The 21,800-nt window shown below is 42.3% G+C and overlaps 1 protein-coding gene across 1 annotated transcript in view; it reads right to left on the bottom strand.

The window, feature by feature from the left end:
- The window catches only part of LAMC2 (laminin subunit gamma 2), a 58,860-nt gene extending 38,032 nt beyond the window's left edge, over window positions 1-20,828 (bottom strand). Inside the window, exon 1 of the mRNA XM_033195920.1 lies at window positions 20,374-20,828. Within this exon, the coding sequence (XP_033051811.1) occupies window positions 20,374-20,452 (79 nt within the window). The 5' untranslated portion in view covers window positions 20,453-20,828. The remainder of the gene's footprint in view (window positions 1-20,373) is intronic.
- Between the last annotated feature and the right edge of the window lie 972 nt (window positions 20,829-21,800).

Raw genomic sequence — 21,800 nt, 5'->3', positions numbered from 1 at the left:
TTTTTAATAGAGATGGGGTTTTGCCAGTGCTGGTGAGGCTGGTCTCAAACTCCTGACCTCAGGTGATCTGCCTGCCTTGGCCTCCCAAAGTGCTGGGATTACAGGCATGAGCCACCACGACCAGCGGTGACCACGTACATCTAATGGAGCTGCTAAGTGACTGCCTTACAATAATTTCTATAACTCACTCTTTCTACTTTGGATGACATCTAATCTAGAAAAGTCAGCTAACACTTATCCAAAGCGTCCTGTTTCTAGGACTTTACATTCGTCAGCTCAGTTAATTCTCACATGTTAACATGGGTTTTATTATCCCCGTTTAATAGATGGAAAAACGAATACTCAGAGAGGCTAGGTAGCTTGCCTAAAGTCACAAAGCTAAATGGCAAAGATATAATTTGCTCCCAGATGTGTCTGACTCCAAAGCCCTCATCTTTCCATTTTATGTTCCTTCTCAAGATTGAGTTTACCATTAAATCCCTAATAGAGGGTCATTCAGCTTGGCTGTTACAAACAGTAACATTTTTATGGTGTTTTAAATCTACCTCTCTGTCTGTAATTTTCATCATGTGCTTTTTCTCTTGCCTGAAAAGCAAGATACACACACAACACATACAGATACATACAGCACTCATGAACACACAGACACAGACACACACCCCTACTCTCTTTTTATTCTTTTATTTATCCAACAGACATAATCTTTGGATGTTGTTTTACAACCAAAGAGCCCTGCATCATCAGGTTTTTGTGAATCTGAAGATAGCTATGGCATCTCCCTCCTTAGTCTTTTCCTGTTCAACTTGAACTAGAGATCTGTCATCTCCAAGTCTTTCAACCACTTCCTGTGTCATAATTTCTAGATTCTTCTTGTCTACCCATCCTAGGAACAAATTCTAATTTCCAATATCCTTCTTCATACGACCAGTACTGCAAGTGTGATTTAAACAGCTTGGCTTGTAACAGGACTAGATATTTTTATCCCATGGGCAAAGACTAACATTTCAGTGAACTTACAGCATGTTACATTTGCACACAATTCAAAGTCGCAGGGCTTTTCTCAGAACTAGTGCCAAGCTGAATCTTTCCCAACCAATGCTTGTGAAACTGATTTTTTGGATCTCCAACAGATGTGCCACACAGCTGTCATGTGCTGTGAAATTTGTACCAAGTACATGACTATACACGTACAAGAGCTAAATTCTCTGTTCAGTGGTCCTTGTGAGGTTCTTCATCTGGCTAACCTAATGAGCCAATGCCCTCCCTGCCCTGGATGCCTTTTGGAAGCAATCTCAAAATAACTACAAATCTTTCATGGTGCCTTTCTTATTTAGAACATGGGCTGGGCACAGTGATTCACGCTTGTAAACCCAGCACTTTGGGAGGCCAAGAAGGGTGGATCACCTGTGGTCAGGAGTTCGAGACCAGCCTGGCCAACATAGTGAAACCCCATCTCTACTAAAAATACAAAAATTAGTGGGGCATGGTGGCAGTTGTCTGTAATCCCAGCTACTCGGGAGGCTGAGGCAGGAGAACAGCTTGAACCCAGGAGGCGGAGGTTGCCGTGAGCTGAGATTGTGCCATTGCACTCTAGCCTGGGTGACAAGAGCGAAATTCTGTCTCAAAAAAGAAAAAAAAAAAAGAACCTGCTTTACGGTGGTAAAAATTAACTTCATAAGGGCAGCTCATGATATATTTATTCAGAGCAATATTTTCAAAATATACAAACTTGTTATAATCTTTTTATATCACATCCCTCCTCTTCTGTCTCCTCCTCTAAAATTCTACTTTGAAAACAATGGGTGTCCTTCTTTTATTTTATTTTAATTTTCATTTTTATTGAGACAGGATCTCACTCTGTTGTCCAGGCTGGAGTGCAGTGTCACAATCTCAGCTCACTGTAGCCTCGACCTCCTGGGCTCAAGCGATCCTCCAACCTCAGCCTCCCAAGTAACTGGGAATACAGTTGTGTGCCACCATGCCCAACTAATTTTTGTTGTGGCTTTTCTTTTTTCTGTCTGTTTGTTTTTTGTTTTTGCAGAGGCAGGGTTTCACCGTGTTGCCCAGTCTGGTCGTAAACTCCTGGATTCAAGCTATCCGCCTAACTTGGTTGCTCAAAGTGCTGGGAATTACAGGTGTGCACCATCATACCCAGCCTATTTTCTTTTGTTTTATTTTTGAGATAGAGTCTCACTCTGTCACCCAGAGTGGAGTGCGGTAGTGTGATCATGGCTCACTGCAGCCTCAACCTCCCGGGCTCAAGCCATCTTCTCACTTCAGCCTCCTGAGTAGCTGGGACCACAGATGTGTGCCACAACACTCAGCTAAATATGTTACTTTTTGATAGAGACAGGTTCTCGTGGTATTGCCCAGGCTGGTCTTAAACTCCTGGCCTCAAGCAATCCTCCCACCTCAGCTTCCCAAACTGCTGGAATTATAGGCATGAGCTACCACACCTGCCCCCATTGTCCTTTAAATGCACAGCCTTCAGTGGAGTTGGTTCCAGGGACGGAGGTCCTTAGTCCACATCTCCACTCCAGAGCCTGCCCAACAGGTTCCAAGCCTATTGCATACATACCCCTTTCTCATTCAAATGGGTCTCCCTTAAAGCCAAGGGCTATGCCATCTAGAGTGAGGGGATGTATGGTCCTCATGTCTGGGGAGTGTATTGGCCTTGGGTATCTGCACTGCATGAGAACTCCGTGAAGACACTCTCTACAGCCTTGCCTGCAGGACTTTGAAGTTACCAAGCTTCATTGAGATTAAACACCCAGCTGTATTGCACTTAACTCAGTATTGAGTCTTTGAAATGGTCCCACCAAGAGAATGATGGGAGAGCTTGTTCCAGGCTCCTTTGCATGGAATGATGCTTTTCATCATTAATGCATTTGAAAAATGGTCTCTCTCAAATCATCTCCCAAGTTGAGACTAACTTCCCTAAAACCATTTAGGATTTACTCTTGCTACTGGGGGTGGTGGGTGGCGGGGATGGGGGCAGGAAACAACTTTTCTATTTAAAATTCTAGAATATTCCCGCAATTGGGCTTAATAAAATGGTGTAGCGTAGCTTGTATGTGGTCTTTTTTATTCTGTGACCAATACCTGCACAACTACTACCATGGTTTGGCAACTACTGGGTGCCAAAAGGCACTGCCAGGCTTAAAGTAAGGAAACAGGAAGTGGTCCTTCCCTGTTGCCTTACTCTAAGACCTTCCCTGGTCCTTTGGGATCCTGCCCAAAGGGCGTAAGAAGCAGCACTTCACCCCCTGCCAGTTGTAGCCACATGCAATTGATGCCTGTTGCAGTCAGCATCAACTCTTCTTTTAAAAGAAGACAGAAATCTGGCTTTGTGTATGAAATCTATTGGTTGTAAAATTTTGGCCAAAATTTAAAAAAAAAAAAATTTCTTTTTGAAACAAAGCTGTGCCCACAGGCAAATCTCTGCACTCAACTCTGCCGTTCTAACAGGTAGAAAACACATCTCATGCTTTTGAAAAAGGAAAAATGAAGCCCTATTATATCACACAGTGCCTAGTCCATGGTAGGCATTTAGTCTTTTTTTAACAAATTAATGAATGTTCCGTTGAACTTTAAAAAACTCATAGATGGTTGTCTTGGACCTTCCCTGAGTTCTAGGTAATGGGATGCATACAGTAGCAAACAAAACCAGCAGATGTCCCAGCCCGCATGGAGTTTACATGCAATTTAGGGGGAAAGAAAATAAACAAGATAAATAGGTGATACCCAGAGAGAATATTAGGATAATGGTATTTGTTAAGGAGAAATATAAAAAGCAGTGGAAAGGAACAGGAAGTTGGGAGGTGGTAAGATGGCTGGGAAGGAGGGTAGACAGTGCCATATGCCAGTTTGCTGTTTTAGTTATATTTCCTTACTTGTCTGGTTCATGATCTTTGTCCATTTATCTGTGTTTTTCTTATGGCACAATGTTTTTCTTATGAATTATTTACATAACAAATACATCAAAATATTTGTCTGTATCACTTTATTGCAGATTTTTCTTTTACTCGTTCCTGATAAAGCAACTTTCTTTCCAAAGTACCTCATCAGTAGATTTTGTTTTGCTGATTTAAGCCCCTTTTCCCCCTTCCTTCTTTTATCCTTGGTCAATGAGATGTATATTTATTTTATTAATTCAATAAACACCACCTCACATCTAACAGGGAGGTTATACTGCATGCTTGAACACTCAGACTTTATGAGCCAGTAACATTAAAAGAAAGAGGTTGCTAATTTTTTGTGTGTTTTTTTGGGTTTGTTGTTGTTGTTGTTGTTGTTGTTTTTCTTTTTTTGAGACAGAGTCTCACTCTGTCGCCCAGGCTAAAGTGCAGTGGTGTGATCTCAGCTCATTGCAACCTCTACCTCCCAGGTTCAAGGGATTCTCGTGCCTCAGCCCCCTGAATATCCAGGATTACAGGCATTTGCCACCATACCCAGCTAATTTTAGTATCTTTTTAAGTCAATAAATTTTTATTCAAGGAGTTCCATGTTGTGATTTCTTCCACTGGCCATCAAGGTCACCTTGGATCCTCTAGAGAGCTGGAGTCAAACAATTTATCTTCAAGTTAGCCATTTTTAATGAAACCGATGCTTGTTTTAACTCAGTTGTCGTGTCAGCCCATAATTATTTTATTTTGGCTTCTGTCATCTCCTTTTAATATGGATATGCTGAAGAAGACTTCAAAATTCACCTTATAGCTTTTATAATCTTCTGAAATACAATGGAATATTTTAGTATTTCTAGTAGAGAAGGGGTTTCACCATGTTGGCCAGGCTATGAACTCCCAACCTCAAGTGATCTGCCTGCCTCAGCCTCCCAAAGTGTTGGGATTACAGGCGTGAGCCACTGCACCCAGCCAAGAGGGTTGCTAGTGTTTTATTTTGCCAAAGATATTTGCCTTTGTCAAGCATGTATCATATTATCCATGGTTTCCTACTTGAGCAGGAATCAGTGCATGATCTGATGTATGCATCTAAAAAGAAGACTGGCTGTTATGGGGAAATGGAGTTAGGGAGGGTGGAAGCAGGGAGTGCCCCTGACAAAGGAAAGAGCAAGACTAAACGCCCAAGGTGGGAAAAAGTTTGGTGCATTCTAGAACTCATGCAAGGATTTGTGCGTTGGAGTCCAGGTATGTGTTCGGGATCTGGCATTCTGATATTGCAGATCATCAGAAAATAAAATTCAAAAAATCAGACTCGAACTCTGAACAGACCTGAAGCCATTCTGGGGTCAGTAAACAAAACTAGCAGGTTTTTCTCCATCTTTCACTGAACTCTGGTTCTAGGTCCCATCCATCATTCCTTTGACTATTCATTTGTACAGAGCCAGGGACACCTCTTCAAGGTTTCATCCTCTCCATTTTCTGCCCCCTCACTCCAGGTCCCTCAAAATCCTTGATTCTGCCAGCGAGCGTTCTCTCCACAGCCAAGGAAATGAGACTCTACAAGTTTACCTCAAATCCTACATAAACCCATCCGAAACGGAGTCATTTGAGTCAGATTTTCACAGATTTTTTTAAGTCTAGTAAAGCATGGATGGTAATTGCATCTGACTGCTGTATACTGCTTCTCTGGCACTGAAGCATTTATTACAATAATAACTATAATAGCCACAGTCGCTGACCCTCAACGTGCTTCTTAGGAAAGACCGCCAGGCAGCCAGACACAGACTGGACCGCCCACTACCACCCACACTCGCCCGGAGACACAGATCAAAGCAGCTGGAGCCCCTCCTTAAACAATAGAGTGAGGCGTGCAGGATCCCTCGGGCTCACTTCACAACACTCCCACCCCTCACTAAAACATGCAGCTCCAACGAGTTAGGTCAGGAAGCAAAGGGGCAAAGGCGGTTTCCCAGCTGTGGCCTTAGGAGAACAAAAGGAAACAGAAAATATTTCCTCAGGTTGTACTCAGGGCAAGGCCTTGGAATAATCATCATCAGTAGTAGCAGTTCACTGGGATCTCATTTTAAATTTCCCATAAGAAATAGTGCCCTTTTGAGGCATACAATTACGAGAAATTTCAATCACTTGGCATACATATGATTATTTGTCTATAACCAGGTCCTCTTTCTATTGTTCTTTTTTTTTTTTTTGAAACAGTCTCATTCTGTCGCCCAGGTTGGAGTGCAGTGGGGTGATCTTGGCTCATTGCAACCTCCGCCTCCCAGTTTCAAGTGATTCTCCTGTCTCAGGTGGGATTACAGGCACCCACCACAACGCCCGGCTGATTTTGCATGTTTAGTAGAGACGGGGTTTTGCCTTGTCAGCCAGGCTGGTCTGGAACTCCTGACCTCAGGTGATTTGCCCGCCTCGGCCTCCCAAAGTGCTGGGATTACAGGCGTGAGCCACCGTGCCTGGCCCTTTTTTATTGTTCTGAACTGAAAAACATGCTCTGCTTTTCACTAAGGTGATCTAATCGCTGTCTTTGTATAAACTGTGAAATCATCATGCTTTTTAGTGTTTTAACGGTAATGACAAAATTAAAAATCCAAACTCCTTTCAAAATGCAGCAGATGCGGCCCCCGCCAACCTTTCCAACTTTACCTCATCAAGAGTTCACTGGGCTCCAACGCACAGATCTAGGCTGCACTAACCCTTTCCCACCTCTGGCTTTTAGGCTTGCTATTTCCTTTATCAGGAGCACTGTCTGCTTCCACCCTCCCTAAATCCATTTCCAGGTAACAGCCAATCTTCTTTTCAGATGCGTAAATCAGATTGTGCACTTCCTTGCGGATAACCTCCGATAGCTTCTCTCTCCCATGAATGCCCAGAGCACTTCATCCTCACCTCTGTCAGCATTTGCCTTGTTCTATCCTGCGTCATCATTGTTTATGTCTAGGACTTATTTCTTCTACAGCATTTCTCACCTTATATCCCCGCAGTACCTAATGCAATGCTTGGATGGATGGATGGATGGATGGATGGATGGATGGATGGATGAAAAGATGGTGGACAGCATGATGGATAGAAGGAGAAATGAAGGAGGAGAGGGAATGAGGGAGAGAAGGAAGGGAGGGAGGAGGAAGGAAGGAAGGAAGGAGGGAGGGAAGGAAGGAAGGAAGAAAGGAAGGGGAAAGGAAGGAAGGAAGGAATATAGGCAGTCTGACTCTAAGAAAAGTCTGTAATCCCAGCACTTTGGGAGGCGAGGTGGGTGGATCACAAGATTAAGAGATTGAGACCATCCTGGCCAACATAGTGAAACCCCGTCTCTACTAAAAATACAAAAATTAGCTGGGTGTGGTGGCACGCACCTGTAGTCCCAGCTACTCGGAAGGCTGAGGCAGGAGAATCTCTTGAACCTGGGAAGTGGAGGGTGCAGTGAGCTGAGATGGCACCACAGCACTCCAGCCTGGGCAACAGTGCGAGACTCTGTCTAAAAAACGAACGACGAATGAACGAGAGAAAGAAAGAAAGGAGAGAGAGAGAGAGAGAGAAAGAAAAAAGAAAAGAAAAACCAAACAACAACCTGAACATACAGAAATCTCCCTGAAGTCCAGAAGCCTACTTTCAAATTTCCCCAATACATTACACAAAGTTTCCATTGTCTACATATATGACAATCAGTGTAAAAAAACTAATGTTCCAAGCAAAAAAATCCATGGTGAGATGGGAACAGAAAGAATTGTGAAAGGAACATGAGATTTTCAATGAGATTAAGGGTCTGGGACTTTCAGGTTGCTGCTCATACCAGATGAACTATTTCCACCCCAGGAATGCCCACCCATCTGTGGTCTATGAGCCCAGAGCTGCAATGCTTTCTGCCTGCCATCTCAAAGGGCAGCGAGCCTAGGGCTGTGTGGGAGGAGGGCAAGGGATGAGGCAGGCCTCAGAGCATGAGATCAGTTTGCAGTGCTCCGGCTGCCTTGATAGGTAGTGTACTTGGCAGCTGTGTGGGACGATGTCAGGAGCTAGGAATTTGAGCATCATGTTTAAACCTGACAGTGTGTGCTGGCTGCTATTACGTAGTGCTTTGTTGCTCTTGCTACCATTTCGGTTGCTTAGTGCACTAAAACTGATTCAGTGAAACAGCAGCAAGTTTATATGATGTGACCTATAATCTCCCGTGAATTAGCCCAACTATAAATCATTTTAAAATGATGCTTGGCCCGGCACGGTGTCTCACGCCTGTAATCCCAGCACTTTGGGAGGCCAAGGCGGGCAGATCACAAGGTCAGGAGGTTGAGACCATCCTGGCCAACGTGGTGAAACACTGTCTCTACTAAAATACACACAAAAAAATTAGCCAGGTGTGGTGGCAGGCGCCTGTAGTCCTAGCTGCTGGAGAGGCTAAGGCAGGGGAATCACTTGAACACAGGAGGTGGAGGTTGCAGTGAGCCGAGATCACAAAACTGCACTCCAGCCTGGCAACAGAGCACGACTCTGTCTCAATTAAAAAAAAAAAAAAAGAAAGGTGATATTCAATTATCTTTCTTATTTAGAGGAAAGAATGTGCCCTGTGTTTCCTTTCCTGCATTTTGTGTCCCTCATTCCCTTTCTGAGACATCAAATCTTTTTCCCTCCTTCCTTTGTGCAACTCTCTTCCCTTGGGTGCGATGATGTCATGCTGCCAGGTGTCTGCCCGCCTTCTGACCTTCCCTAGTCAAGGCTTTGCTGGCCCCTCTCCTTACCCCAACTCTAAATGTCAGTGCTCCTCAGGGCTCCTTAATCTCTGTTGGTGCTCCTCAGGGCTCCTTAATCTTCACAACTTCTCTGTCTGAGTCTCCCCTGGGGTGATCTCATCAATGGCAAGGGCTTCAATAACCATCATAGGTGTTGACATCCCAAGATACTTCCTTGGTCTAGACTTCATCCTCAACTTCAGGTCCTCAAGTCTGACATCCACTTTATTTATTTACTTATTACTTTTACATTTCCTTTTTTTTTTTTTTTTTTTTTTTTAAGAGGCAGAGTCTCACTCTGTCGCCCAGGCTGGAGGGCAGTCACGCGATCTTGGTTCACTGCAACCTCCACCTCCCAGGTTCAAGCAATTCTCCTTCCTCAGCCTCCTGAGTAGCTGGGATTACAGGCACATACCACCACACCTGGCTAATTTTTGTAGTTTTAGTAGAGACGGGGTTTTGCCTCGTTTGCCAGGTTGGTCTCAAACTCCTGACCTCAAGTGATCTGCCCACCTCACCATCCCAAAGTGCTAGGATTACAGGCATGAGCCAGCGTGCCCAGCTCACTTTACATTTCCAATTGGTTATCTCAAAAGTTCTTCACAGAAAACCTCTTTAAAACCAAACTTGTGATTGCCATGCCTTTAAGTCAGAAAGCTGGAAGCTATCCTTACAGGTTCTCCATCTTTCTTACCCGCCTATTTAACACTGAATTTTGTTGATATAACCCACTAAATATCTCAAATCCATTCAAGTCCATCTCCACTATGGCCATATCTAGACCAAACCTCAACCATCTCTTGCCTGCCATCACTTTCTAGCTGAATTCCCTGCAACTCCTTCTCCTTCCCTCCACTCAGCAATCAGAAAATCTTTCCAAAATACAAATTGTATCACAACTTCTCTGCTTAATATTCTGTAGTTTCTTTCCTTTCCTTTAAAGTTAAGCACCAGAATTCCTCAATATTGCCTCAAGGACTATCATGGTCTTAGCCTATCTATTTTTCCCACCTAATTTCATATAATGCTCACCACTGGGACATCTTCATCTCTCTTCCATTCATTCACATACACTTCTCTTCATTTCCTCTGCTTCTTAAAATTCTTGCTTTATGAAAGAAAACCATCATGGTGGGCAGAGACGAGTTGAGGCTGACAATCTCAACTAGTCTCCTATTTCTTTTTTTTCAAAGAAATTACACCAAAAACTAAATCTTAATATACCTTATTAGATACCATTCCCTTCTTCTGAGTCAAAGGACTGCTCTCGTGTAAACTGACAACTCTTTTATGTTCAAAGACAGCAACAGTTGCCTCCATGAAGTCACCTATAATGAGGTCTTTCAGTGGGAAGTCCAAATGTAAAAAGCTATACTGAAGATAGTGAATAAAGTTTCAGTTGCATATAACCACTTTTAAAAATCTAGCAAAGGTTGTTCTCAGTGCAAAAGCAATTATTGAAAGTGTCCTTTAAATAGAAATTTATCCTAATGTATTTTAAACATTTTTATCAGCCAGGCACAGTGGTTCACACCTGTAATCCCACCACTTTGGGAGGCCAAGGCAGGTGAATCACTTGAGGTCAGGAGTTTGAGACCAGCCTTACCAAAATGGTGAAACCCTGTCTCTACTAAAAATACAAAATTAGCTGGGCATGGTGACACACACCTATAATCCCAGTTACTCGGGAAGCTAAGGCAGGAGAATCACTTGAACCTGGGAGGCAGAGGTTGCAGTGAGCTGAGATTGTGCCATCGCACTCCAGCCTGGGGAGCAAGAGTGAAACTCCGTCTCAAAAAAAAAAAAAAAATTATCAAAAACAAATAATTTTGACAAATATTCAAATTGCATATTATGTATGCAATCTGAAGCAAGATACCACCTGTCATTTATCAGTTTGACATCAAAGGCATCAGAAGTTATGATCCTCTTTGCAAAAATCCATCTCTTCAAATCTGAGATATTCAAGATGAAAAGATGAATATTTTTATTATATTATATTTACATGTGATGATGAAAATGCTTATAAGGATTTTTCTAGTTTTAAAACCTCCTACATGGAATTTTTCTATCCAAGTTTTAATATGTTTCTCGGCTGAAGCAGATATTTTAAAACAAAATCTGAATCCTTCATCATTTAAACTGGCCTTGAACTTTATTGTTTAATGTGTGAATATCTGCTCCCAGTTTTATCTTTTTAAAGAATGTCACAATATGTTCCCTAATTAGAATAAGAAAACTGAAATGGTACTTCTCTCACTAAGCCTTTTAACTGAATTTAGTCTTCTTTCACAAATTTTTCATAGCCACATTTTAAGCCACCACAGCCAGAGGACTGATGCCATATCCTCCTGAGCCTGATCATTTGTTTCATTTAAATAAAGGGTATGGCACCAGTTGACATTTAAATGTCCAAGCATTGTGAGTAAGGCTGCAGCAAGAAGTGCAAGGATGATAGGAACGACGGAGCTCAGTTCTCTAAACACACAGGCAATTTTGAATCATAAAGTACGGGTGAGTCTTTTCAACTCTAAATAGTACAAAGTCATCAAGAGTCAGTGAAACTCAGATCACTACCATTTCCTTTTGAATGATTATGGCTTCAGAGGAGACACCTCTCTCACCGAGAGTTCATAGTACATGATATCACAACCTAGACTTGGGAACGTGCCCATGTGAACTGTAGATGACTCAGCCTGGTGAGAACTCACTCTATCAGGAGATCACACCTGGGGATGTCTTCCCCTGACACTCCACTGGAACACCAGCCCCAGGCAGACAATGAGGAGGGGGAAGAAAGTCCCAGTGAACAGGGAAACTGGGGACATCATATTTTGTCTGACTAGCAAAGGAGTGGAGGGCAAAGGTAAAAGCTGAGGGTTCAGTCTGAGTAAGCTCAAGGGTTTAAGGGAAGGCAAAGTGAGGACATCAGAGTTACAGCTGGCACTGTCAAAGGCTCTACCACAAGACAGCTGCTTTCAGCTGCAGCACAGACTCAGGAAGTGATTGTGGTAAGATTCTATATGACAGCAACCACCTGCATGGAACTCCACACTCTTCTGACCACAGAAACAATGGGTTATACATTTCTGTGAAGTCACCCACAAAGAAAAGCATTCCAGCACAGAAAGGACATTTAACTGTTATTCGAAGAGCACAGTGTTCTCTGGACATTTCTTGCATGGCTTAGAAAAAGGTATCCTATGCCCCTCTAAGAAGCAGTTGAAATAAAGGGAATCAGAGATTCCAGGGACGCTAGAGGAAAATACTTGAAGCAAAGAGGACCAAAAGGAAAGAAATCATGTACAAGGTGTCTGAACAAAGAAAAGTTAAAAAGGAGATTCTAATTTGTATTAAAATGCCTTTTGGAGATAATTGGAGTATATATTAACCATGATTTTTCAATTATTTAAATTTATGTTTCATTGGTTCCTTAAAAAAAAAAATAAATATTCCTTTTTAAATCCTTATTGCTTTTGTGAACAATACTTTTTTTGTACAAGGAGATTAGGCACAGATTTTTCGCTATCACTACATCCCTTCACAAACATACAAGCATTTAGGTGTGTGTGTGGGCTTACATACCATTATATAGTTCTTAGTCTTCACAAAAGAACAATGGTAATTCATGTGCATTTGCAATGTTGGGAAAATATGCATGGAGTGTGTTTATAGCATCTTCCTTACAGATTTTTTTTTTTCCAGAAAAAAATGAATTAAAACTGTATTGCTGGCTGGGTATGGTGGCTCACATCTGTAATTCCAACACTTTGGGAGGCCAAGGTGGGCAGATCACGTGAGGTCAAGAGTTTGAGACCAGGCTGGCCAGCATGGAAAAACTCCATCTCTACTAAAAATATAAAAATTAGCTGGGCGTGGTGGCGCTCACCTGTAATCTCAGCTACTCAGGAGGCTGAGACAGGAGAATCGCTTGAACCCAGGAGCCAAGATTGCACCACTGCACTCCAGCCTGGGTGACAGAGGGAGGCTCCATCTCAAAAACAAAAACACTGTATTGCCTAAAGTCAGAAGAATGAATTAAATGAGGTCTTATGAGCCAAACTACCTTTATAAATCCATAAAGAGAAGTAACGAACATTTTGAGAAGAGACTGGACCATGAAGACCGCATCAGGGAGTATCTTGCATCTCAGTCGAACAAATATGCTGTTTCTCCACCTACCACTTCCTATGGCAGGTCCACTGTGGCCTCTCCCCTGCTCCCTGCGGATCTTAGAATGTGAAGATCCCCTCCTACCATGGTATAACTGCCTGGATGGGGCAATGCAGCAGCTTCAGATTACTGTTGGATCCACTGCCTTCCTGAAGTAGGCCAGGCTATTTGGGATGAAAAATGATTTTTAAACACTAGGAATCCCCTACCAAAAAGTATCCTTTTACCAAGAGCAAAATGGGCAGTGATTTAAAACAGCAGTAAGTATGTATAAAGCTTACATGGTCAACATTCTGGCCATGAAACTGACCACTTCCTGAAAGACTCCAAAACTTACAATGGTCTGTAGCAGGGAGAGAGAAATAATCTCTGGACACGACTACGTATATATAGATGCAAAATGTCAACAGTCATTAAAGAACAATGATTGATAAATGAGAAAGTCTTATCACAGTACTATCTAAACTGAGCCCTTGGGTCAATTCCAAGCTGCATGATAACCTGACAACAGAGTGGAACAAAGGGAAGAGGAAACTTGGTAATTTGAAATCTGTTCTCTTGTTAATGCCTCACAAACTAGAGCTGTGCTTGGTTTTAACCTGTTCTCTGATATTTTTAAAGGAAAGGCCAATGTATTGAATCACATACACAAATGGAGACTTCTGAAAAGATGAGATAGATGTCTCCTTTAAAAATACAGGTGGTATTTCAACAATAGATAAAGGTTCCATCAAGCTTGAAACTTAGTTTAAATGAAAATTCAGGCTGGGCACAGTGGCTCACGCCTGTAATCCCAGCACTTTGGGAGGCTGAGGCAGGCAGATCACGAGGTCAGGAGATCCGAGACCGTCCCGGCTAACACGGTGAAACCCCATCTCCACTAAAAATACAAAAATTAGTCAGCCGTGATGGTGCACCCCTGTAGTCCCAGCTACCCGGGAAGCTGAAGCAGGAGAATTGCTTAAACCTGCCTGGAAGGCAGAGGTTGCAGTGAACCAAGATGGTGCCACTGCACTCCAGCCTGGGCGACAGAGCAAGACTCCATCTCAAAAAAAGAAAATTGAGAAATACGCCAAGGAATTATCTCAGAAAAAGAACATTAACCTAGCAACTGAAATCTGGCCCTGGTCAAGGCAGTCACTCTTCTGTGCCTCAATTTTCCTATCTATAAAAGGATGAAACATGCTGGAGCCCAGCTCTGCTATGACCAATAGTGAGAATTTGGGCAGTTAATTTAACTCACTGGGTATCATTTTTCTCATGTATAAAATGAGAGGCTCTTGTAGAGAACCCCTGAGGCCCACTCTCATTTTAGTTCTACAATACTGTAATAAGAGAAAAACATGGTGAAACATAAAATATTTTGTAAGAAACACCCCACATCAGTGCACCTGAGCATTTGGATGATTTGTCCAAGTTTTAAGTTAGTTGTGGGAAATGATTTGGCTGCAATTTGATTCTTTTCTAATGAGGAGATACATATCCCCACAATAAATAAAAAGACACAGTTAGAATTCTATAAATATAAGCCCTGAAGAAGTGCAGGATCCGTATACCTTTGGCCAATTGATCTCCACCCCTCACCTGATACAAGAGAAGGGAAAGACTCAGGTTCTTCCATAGATCAGTGTTGGAGGAAGAACCATTCTCTTCTATTTCCATGGTTGTGAAAATAAAGAAGTACACGCTTGTTGGGGAATTACATACACAGACATACAGTCACTCACAGACAGAAAAGACTTAGCCTTTGGCTTTGGACATGATTCAAACGTTACATCACCTATCTAGGGATTATATTAGAACACAGGCCAGTAATGATTCAGTCACCTATTAGGTTTAATTTCTGACTAAATGAGAGTAGTCCAGAATCTATGGAGCTCCTATTTCTACACTGATCTCTCTCTCTCTTTTTTTATTTTTATTTTTTATTTTTTTGATATGGAATCTCGTTCTATAGCCCAGGCTGGAGTGCAGTAGCATGATCTCGGGTCACTGCAATCTCTGCCTCCCGGGTTCAAGCAGTCCCCCTGCCTCAGCCTCCCAAGCAGCTGGGATTATAGGCACATGCCACCACACCCAGTTAATTTTTTAATTTTTTAAGAGACAGGGTTTCACCACGCTGGCCAAGCTGGTCTTGAACTCCTGACCTCAAGTGATCCACCCGCCTCGGGCCTCCCAAAACGCTGGGATTAAAGGCATGAGCCACTGCACCCAGTCCTCTACACTGATCTCTAATAGATGATTCAAGTCTTGCCCTTAGAAATTTCTCCAGGACAGAAAAAAAAAAAAAAAGTCAGTAAGTTTGAACTATTAAGAACTTAAATGGGAAAGATATTCCCTGGATTCTCTCAACATCTTAACTTTATGCCCTGACTTTCCCATAAACATTAATCACAAATCAACAATCTTTCTCAGCTTCTTGGGCCAATGAGGCTGAACTAGTGGCTGGCCCCAGTTTAGAACACCCAGAATTTAAGCCCACATGGGAATTTCCAGCCCACCTCCAACCCAATTCTTATCTCTGTTCATGCTTGAATGTAAGGTAGAGGTTTTAATTTTTCCAAAATTATCCCTCAGGAAAAAAAAAAAATCATATTTAAGTCCTTTCAAAATCTTGCTTATTATAGGGTACTTTCTCAATTACTTTATTGTAAAAATATTGTTTGGGGAAGATACATTAAGTTAAAATGACCTCAATCAATGTATTGGAGACTTATCAGTAAGAAAAGGGCCCAGCTATCTAAATAATTCTCATAATGGTGTATTTCTTCATAATTGTGAGTGCTGAAAGTTGTTGCAGATAAGCCTTTCAAAGTGATCATGCTGTGAAGATCACAATACACATTGAGGGATAATTTTTCTATCTTTTAAATGTTTTGAAATGATGTACTTTCCAGTGACCACATCAAAACCAGATTCAAACAGTACTATACCTCAAGTCATCTGGTGAGATGAATATAACTGAATATAATTTGAATATAATTACTTTATAAAATGTGAGTGAATAAATCAATCCTTCTAAGTATATTATTTCATCAATTTTGTGACTTTCACTATATCTGTGTAATTAATTTACTAAATTAAACATAAAGAGACATTTGACTATTTGACTACTACATGTATATTGCTAAATGTTTTCATAATCAAGTTGTCCAAATCCTTTCTTTGGATGTGGGGGAAGTTCTTCCCATTGGGAAATGAGAGATAATCTTTGTGGGGTCATCTTATATTTGAGCACTTTTTAGAAAGCATCAGATTTACTGAATCTGTATGTGATGAGGTCTGATGGATGAAAAAGGCAAAGAGAAGTAATGATATGAGATCCAATCTCGAAACTGCAACCTGCTTTGGGTTCCTTGTTTCGTTGGGTAAAACTTGAGGTTCATTTCTGCTTGCGCAGGAAGGCTCCTCAGCACCTTTCTTGGGCTGATGAAAGGACAGTAAAAAGGAGACCCTTCAAAAATGTTACCACTTAAAACACAGAAGGCAATATACCAAATTCAGTACTGGCAGGGCAGTTAGTTGTAATAACAACAGTAATCTATTAACATGTATTAAGTGCTTACCAGGCAATGTGCAAAGTGCTTTTTGTGTAATGGTCGTATCAATTTATCATCCTTATTCTAGAGACATAGAAGCTAAGTAACAGGTGAGGTAGCTTGCCCAAGTCCCAAAGTATAAACGTGCTACAATGGTACATGATAGGGCTGGGATTTGAACCCAGGCAGTCTTACTCCAGAGCCTGCACTTTTATGTATGATGCTATACCACTTCAATGATTTAAATAACAGAATCTGTAAGGGAGCATAAACATTTCAAAGATTCCTTCCTACTACCCACAGCATCTTTTTTCTAGCGTCAGGGCATGGGAGAAAGCAAATTAGTGATCTGTAATAATTGTGGATTCTGAATTCGCCATTCTAGAAGAACAATTGCTTCAAAACTCACCTGACAGCTAAATCCAGATGTGTTAGTCCTCATTCCTTGTATATACACATATGGATATCTGAATACCAGTTATTACTGCCATGTTGCTGACAGTCTTCCTTTGACTAGCAAAACTCTCTTCTTCCTTGATTCTCCTCTATCCTCAGTGCTCATTCCTCCTGATTCTGCTCCATCGTTCCTCTATCTCTTGTTTAAGTGCTGAGGTTTCTTTTACCTCCAAATCCTAGGCAGTCTCGTCTGTGGTCAAGGCTTTGCTTTCTACCTATGGGCCCCCAAATTTATATCTCAAATTTCTCTTCTAAGCTTCAAAATCATAGTTCCAGCTGTTCACTGAAACTGCTGGATATCTCTATATGCATGTCAAATTCAACAGGTCCCCACAAGAACTTATTCCCTCCTCTCCACTCACTGTCCAACCTTGTTCCCAAATCTGATCCTTCTTTTATTATTTTTTATTATTTATTTATTTATGTGTTTATTTTATTTGTTTAAATTTTTTTTTTTTTTTTTTTTTTTTTGAGATAGGGTCTCACTCTGTCACCCAGACTGGAGTGCAATGGTGCAATCTCAGCTCACTGTAGCCTCACCCTCACAGGCTCAAGTGATCCTCCTGCCTCAGCCTCCTAGAAGTGGGGTTTCTCCATGTTGCCCAGGCTGGTCTCAAACTCCTGGGCTCAAGTGATCCACCCACTTCAGCCTCCCAAAGTGCTGGGATTATAGGCATGTGTCACTGTGCCCGGGCTGACCCTTCTTTTATAGTCCTCATCCTTTAATGGCATCACTGTCTAACCACGTACAAACCTAAAGCCTTGGATCCATCTTGGACTCTTCCTTATTTCTCACAACTTTCCTGTACTCATATCCCTAACACGCAGACTTATTGGATCACCAGATTCTTCAGATTTCACCTTCTAAATGTCCCTGTAATCTGTTTCCTCTTTGCTTTCATTACCATGATGAAAGCCTTCATCATCTCTCATTTGAATTACTGTAATAATCATTTATCTGGCTTCCCTAGCTCCACTTCATTCTCTTAGTGACCTTTCTAAAACATGAATCCAGTCACACTCATTCCTGCTTACGAATCATTCACACAGCTCTTCTTTGCCTATAGGGCGCCATTCTACTGCACAGCCTGGCACATAAAGCCCTTCACAAGCATATTAGTGGCTATGTTTCTAGTCTCTTTCTTATCTCTTTCTCAATCCTTCTCTAGTCATACCTCTTGCTGTGAACTAAGATCCAGACCACTGGGGCCACATGACACTTTATGTCACACCAGGCAATCCTATCCTGAAGGGGAGACTTGGTCTTCCTGATCTCTGGACAAATGAGTTCACTATACTGTACTGTTGGCTTTGGACTTTTTAAAGAAATGTGGTTCCAGGCATTTTAAGGCACTTTACAGTAATTGTTCATCCTTTCAAAAACTCTACAAGGTTGAAGTACCATTGCCTCCATTTAACAACGAAGAAGCAGACACCAAGTGTTACTAATAAGGAACTAGCAAGTGAATGAACCAAAATGTAAAGCCGGGTCAGGCTGACTCTAAAGCCTGTGCTTTAGCTGAGCCCAGACCTGAAAGTCTTGCCGATTTCATCTATTGCCATAATTTCTACTGCAAGGAAACAACGAGGAAGCAACCTCACTGCCTTAGGTTCTCGTATGTGCAACCCACAGGACACTCAGACATGGTCACTTTGGGACATGGCAGGTACCATATTTTCAGTTCAACTTCTAGCACATCCCAGCATCCCATGAATGAAAAAGCATGTGTGTTCTACCCTGACAACAAACTTCACATTCCCATTGAATCCCAAAATGAAGGCCTCTGAGGAGGGAGAATAAAACCTTAATCTCCTCCAAGGAAGGGGAAAGTGGAAATGAGCCTCAGTGGTATTTCTGACTTCTTGGGGTGGCTGGATGTTGAGAAGCTGGTATGTCTTTAAGAACTGAGAGTCCTAGCTCTGTTCTCTTAAGCCTGATTTTATTAAACGATTGATAGCATACTACATATTTATTTTTGTTCCCTAATGCTAATACACACATATGCACTCAACTATAGCCAACAAGAAAATTGCTTAAATAATTACTTCTCATGTATAAAAGATGTATCTTATTCCTTTATTACTTTTATAATGTGGCTCAAAAAGCTCCAGTCTAAGAGCCCCTGGATCAAGTACCAGTTTCATCTCTGCCAATGACTGGCTGCCTGTGTGGCCTTGAGGAACACATTTTCATTTTCTCATTTTTCAAATCAAGAGATTCCAAGTAGTTGATCCATAAGCAGTCCCTTTAAATTCTAATACTCAGACACTATTCTTACTTTGGGGATATCTTCCATTAGGCTGAGATTTCTTATCCCAGCCCTAAGAGAACCTACCCTTCATGACCATTTTCAGAACCTTTTATTTATCACATTTTAAAACTACATATATTGAAGGTATACAACATGATGTTTCGATATACACAGTAAAATAGTATTCTAGTCAGGCTAATTAATATATTCATTATTTCACATAGTTACCTCCACTCTTTTTTTTGGTGGCAATCATACATGGTTTTGAAAACGGTAGTCAGAGATGATAGGTTGGAAGTTAATTCCAAGACTATCTTAGACAAAAAGGACTGTAGCATTGCATTCAAACACATGCTCAAACATTATTCGTGCCACTCAAATCCAATTCAGGCCAGCATCACCCAGAGTGCACAATAATATTGGGAATGGTTTATACAATTCCATGTGCATGTGAGCATTATCTCATATCCATGCATGCACATGTGTGGAAATGGCTCCTGGCCTTGGACCTATTGAAATAATGATTGAAATGCCATCAGGTGAAGGAGGTAATATAAACATAAAACATCAGGGCAATTATACAGGCATATATGGATAGAACTAGGTGACAAGGAAAACACCCATAAAATGTTGCCATAGCTGACACATGCTTACATTTAACAGTTGCTAGGTTCTCACAAAGTTTTGTTTACATGAACTTAACGTCTAACACATGACAGCCAACTAGGTGCCCTAGATAAGATCAAATGATATATGACACAGGTGCCCAGTAAGTGACTGTTGAATGAATATTACATGAAAATACTATGAAAAGTAACGTGATGCAAAAGCTAAGGGTATTGCTAATACTCTTAAGGCTCATTTTTCTATCTGAAAGTTGAAACATGAATTACAGGATTATTGAAGAGGTTCCTTTGCAATCTTTGTGGTGTTCATAGTCATGGGAAACATTCCCACCAAAACCTCTTAATAAAAGCACACGCTGGGGAAAGAACGTATATAACAACATATTACTGATCAAATAGGGTGCCCTTGGTCGAAAAAAGAAACCAAGAAGGAACATTTTTAAAGTAAGGAAGACCCTCTTTTGGCACAGCTTATTGGCTTCCTATTTTTAAAAAGCAGACAACTTTACATATTAGTCTCATTTAAAATCAGTCTCTGGAGAAGCCCCAGATGGGGGAGGAGAAGGGAGCTCTAACAAGGTTCTGGACAAAGTGGGAATCCTCGGAGGTACGTTCAGCCATCACGGTCTGCAGAGAAAGGCAGGTTCTCAGCCCAGGGCTGAGACGTTTCCTCGTGGAAGCCGACTCACCTTCCCTCCTGGAGGTGGCCCGGGCTGCGGGCAGGAGGAGCGAGAAGCAGAGGCAGCAGCCCAGCCAGAGCGCAGGCATGGCGGGGCCGGGCCGCTCCGTCTCTGTCTCCGCTGCAGGGGTCGCTGCCCGGCGCCTCGGCTGGTGGTTCTCACTCTGCGCTCTGCTGTGCCTTCTTTTCCTTGATCAGGTGGTTTTATCGACTCTTCTACCTGACTCAGTCCTGACAGGAAGAGAGCCTGTGTTTCAGGGTGTGACTCACCTGTGAATAAGGAGGACCCAGCCCTCCAGAGGCAGACAAACACACACAGCACACACCGGGCTGGAAAAGCGCTCCCCGCAGCCGCCCGCTCCCCCTTGCAGCGAGGAGGGCGCACACCTGGCCCGGGCCAAGGGTGTGGCACAGAGGCTGCGGCCCGGGAGCCTTCGCCTGGAATGTGCCGGATTCCCCGGAGGCCTCCTTCTCTCCCGGGGTGGTCCAGGGCAGATTCACAGAGGTAGATGGCAGCCCACCCCTTCCTCAAACTGGGAGGCCCAATCTTAAGTGGGCTAACTCAGAAATACGGCAGCAGCCCGAATCAGCTCCGGCTTAAAGGACATCAAGGAAGACAAGTTAGTCGGAGAGTCACAACAGGGTCCTCTCCACCCTCCAACTTAGGGTCAATCTCTCTCTGAAATACAGCAGCCTCCTTTCTCCAGGCTGAACCAAGGGTTCCTCTCTCTCCTGGTCCACATAACTTCCTGCTCACCATGGTTAGCAACTCATAAAGTAACCTGTTGACTGGCCAACCTCCCTATAAAGACTGAGTATCGTTTTCTTTTTGTTTGTTTTTTTTTTTGCTTGTTTTTGTTTTTGTTTTCAATGGCACCATCATAGCGCACTGCAGCCTCGAATCCCTGGGCTCAAGCAATCCTCCTGCCTCAGCCTCTTGAGTAGCTAGGGCTCCAGGCAAATGCCACCACATCCAGCTAATTTTTGAATTTTTTGTAGAGACGAGGTCTTGCTGTGTTAGGCAGACTGACCTTGAATTCCTGGCCTCAAGTAATCGTCCTGCCTTGGCCTCCCCAAGTGCTGGGATTACAGGCATAAACACCGTCCCTGGCCCACTTTATACTCCTAACTAGTACAGTATCTAGCTTGCAGTTGGTGCTTAATAAATATTGGGTTGAAATGAATAAGAAAGAGGATCTAGATACCAAACTCTTTTATCTTAGAGTGTATTTCTCAGCTATTCTCCTTGGGCACTAGAGAAAATATTTGTTGAGACCAACTTTGAATGGTATCCACTGTGCTAGGTGAGGTGAGTAATATCTAGACAACTGCAAATCTTGGTATAAACTATATTGTCCCTTCTCCTAAGGAGGCTAGTGACAATAATTCAGAGAGGTGGCTGTCAAGAAGGCTTTGGTTCCTCCTAGAGATTTAAAA

The sequence above is a fragment of the Trachypithecus francoisi genome, unplaced genomic scaffold (genome assembly GCF_009764315.1).
Source record: "Trachypithecus francoisi isolate TF-2019V2 unplaced genomic scaffold, Tfra_2.0 Lachesis_group5, whole genome shotgun sequence".
Taxonomy (NCBI): Eukaryota; Metazoa; Chordata; class Mammalia; order Primates; family Cercopithecidae; genus Trachypithecus; species Trachypithecus francoisi.
Note: the sequence above shows the minus strand (reverse complement) of the source record. Positions and strands in the feature narration are given on the sequence as shown.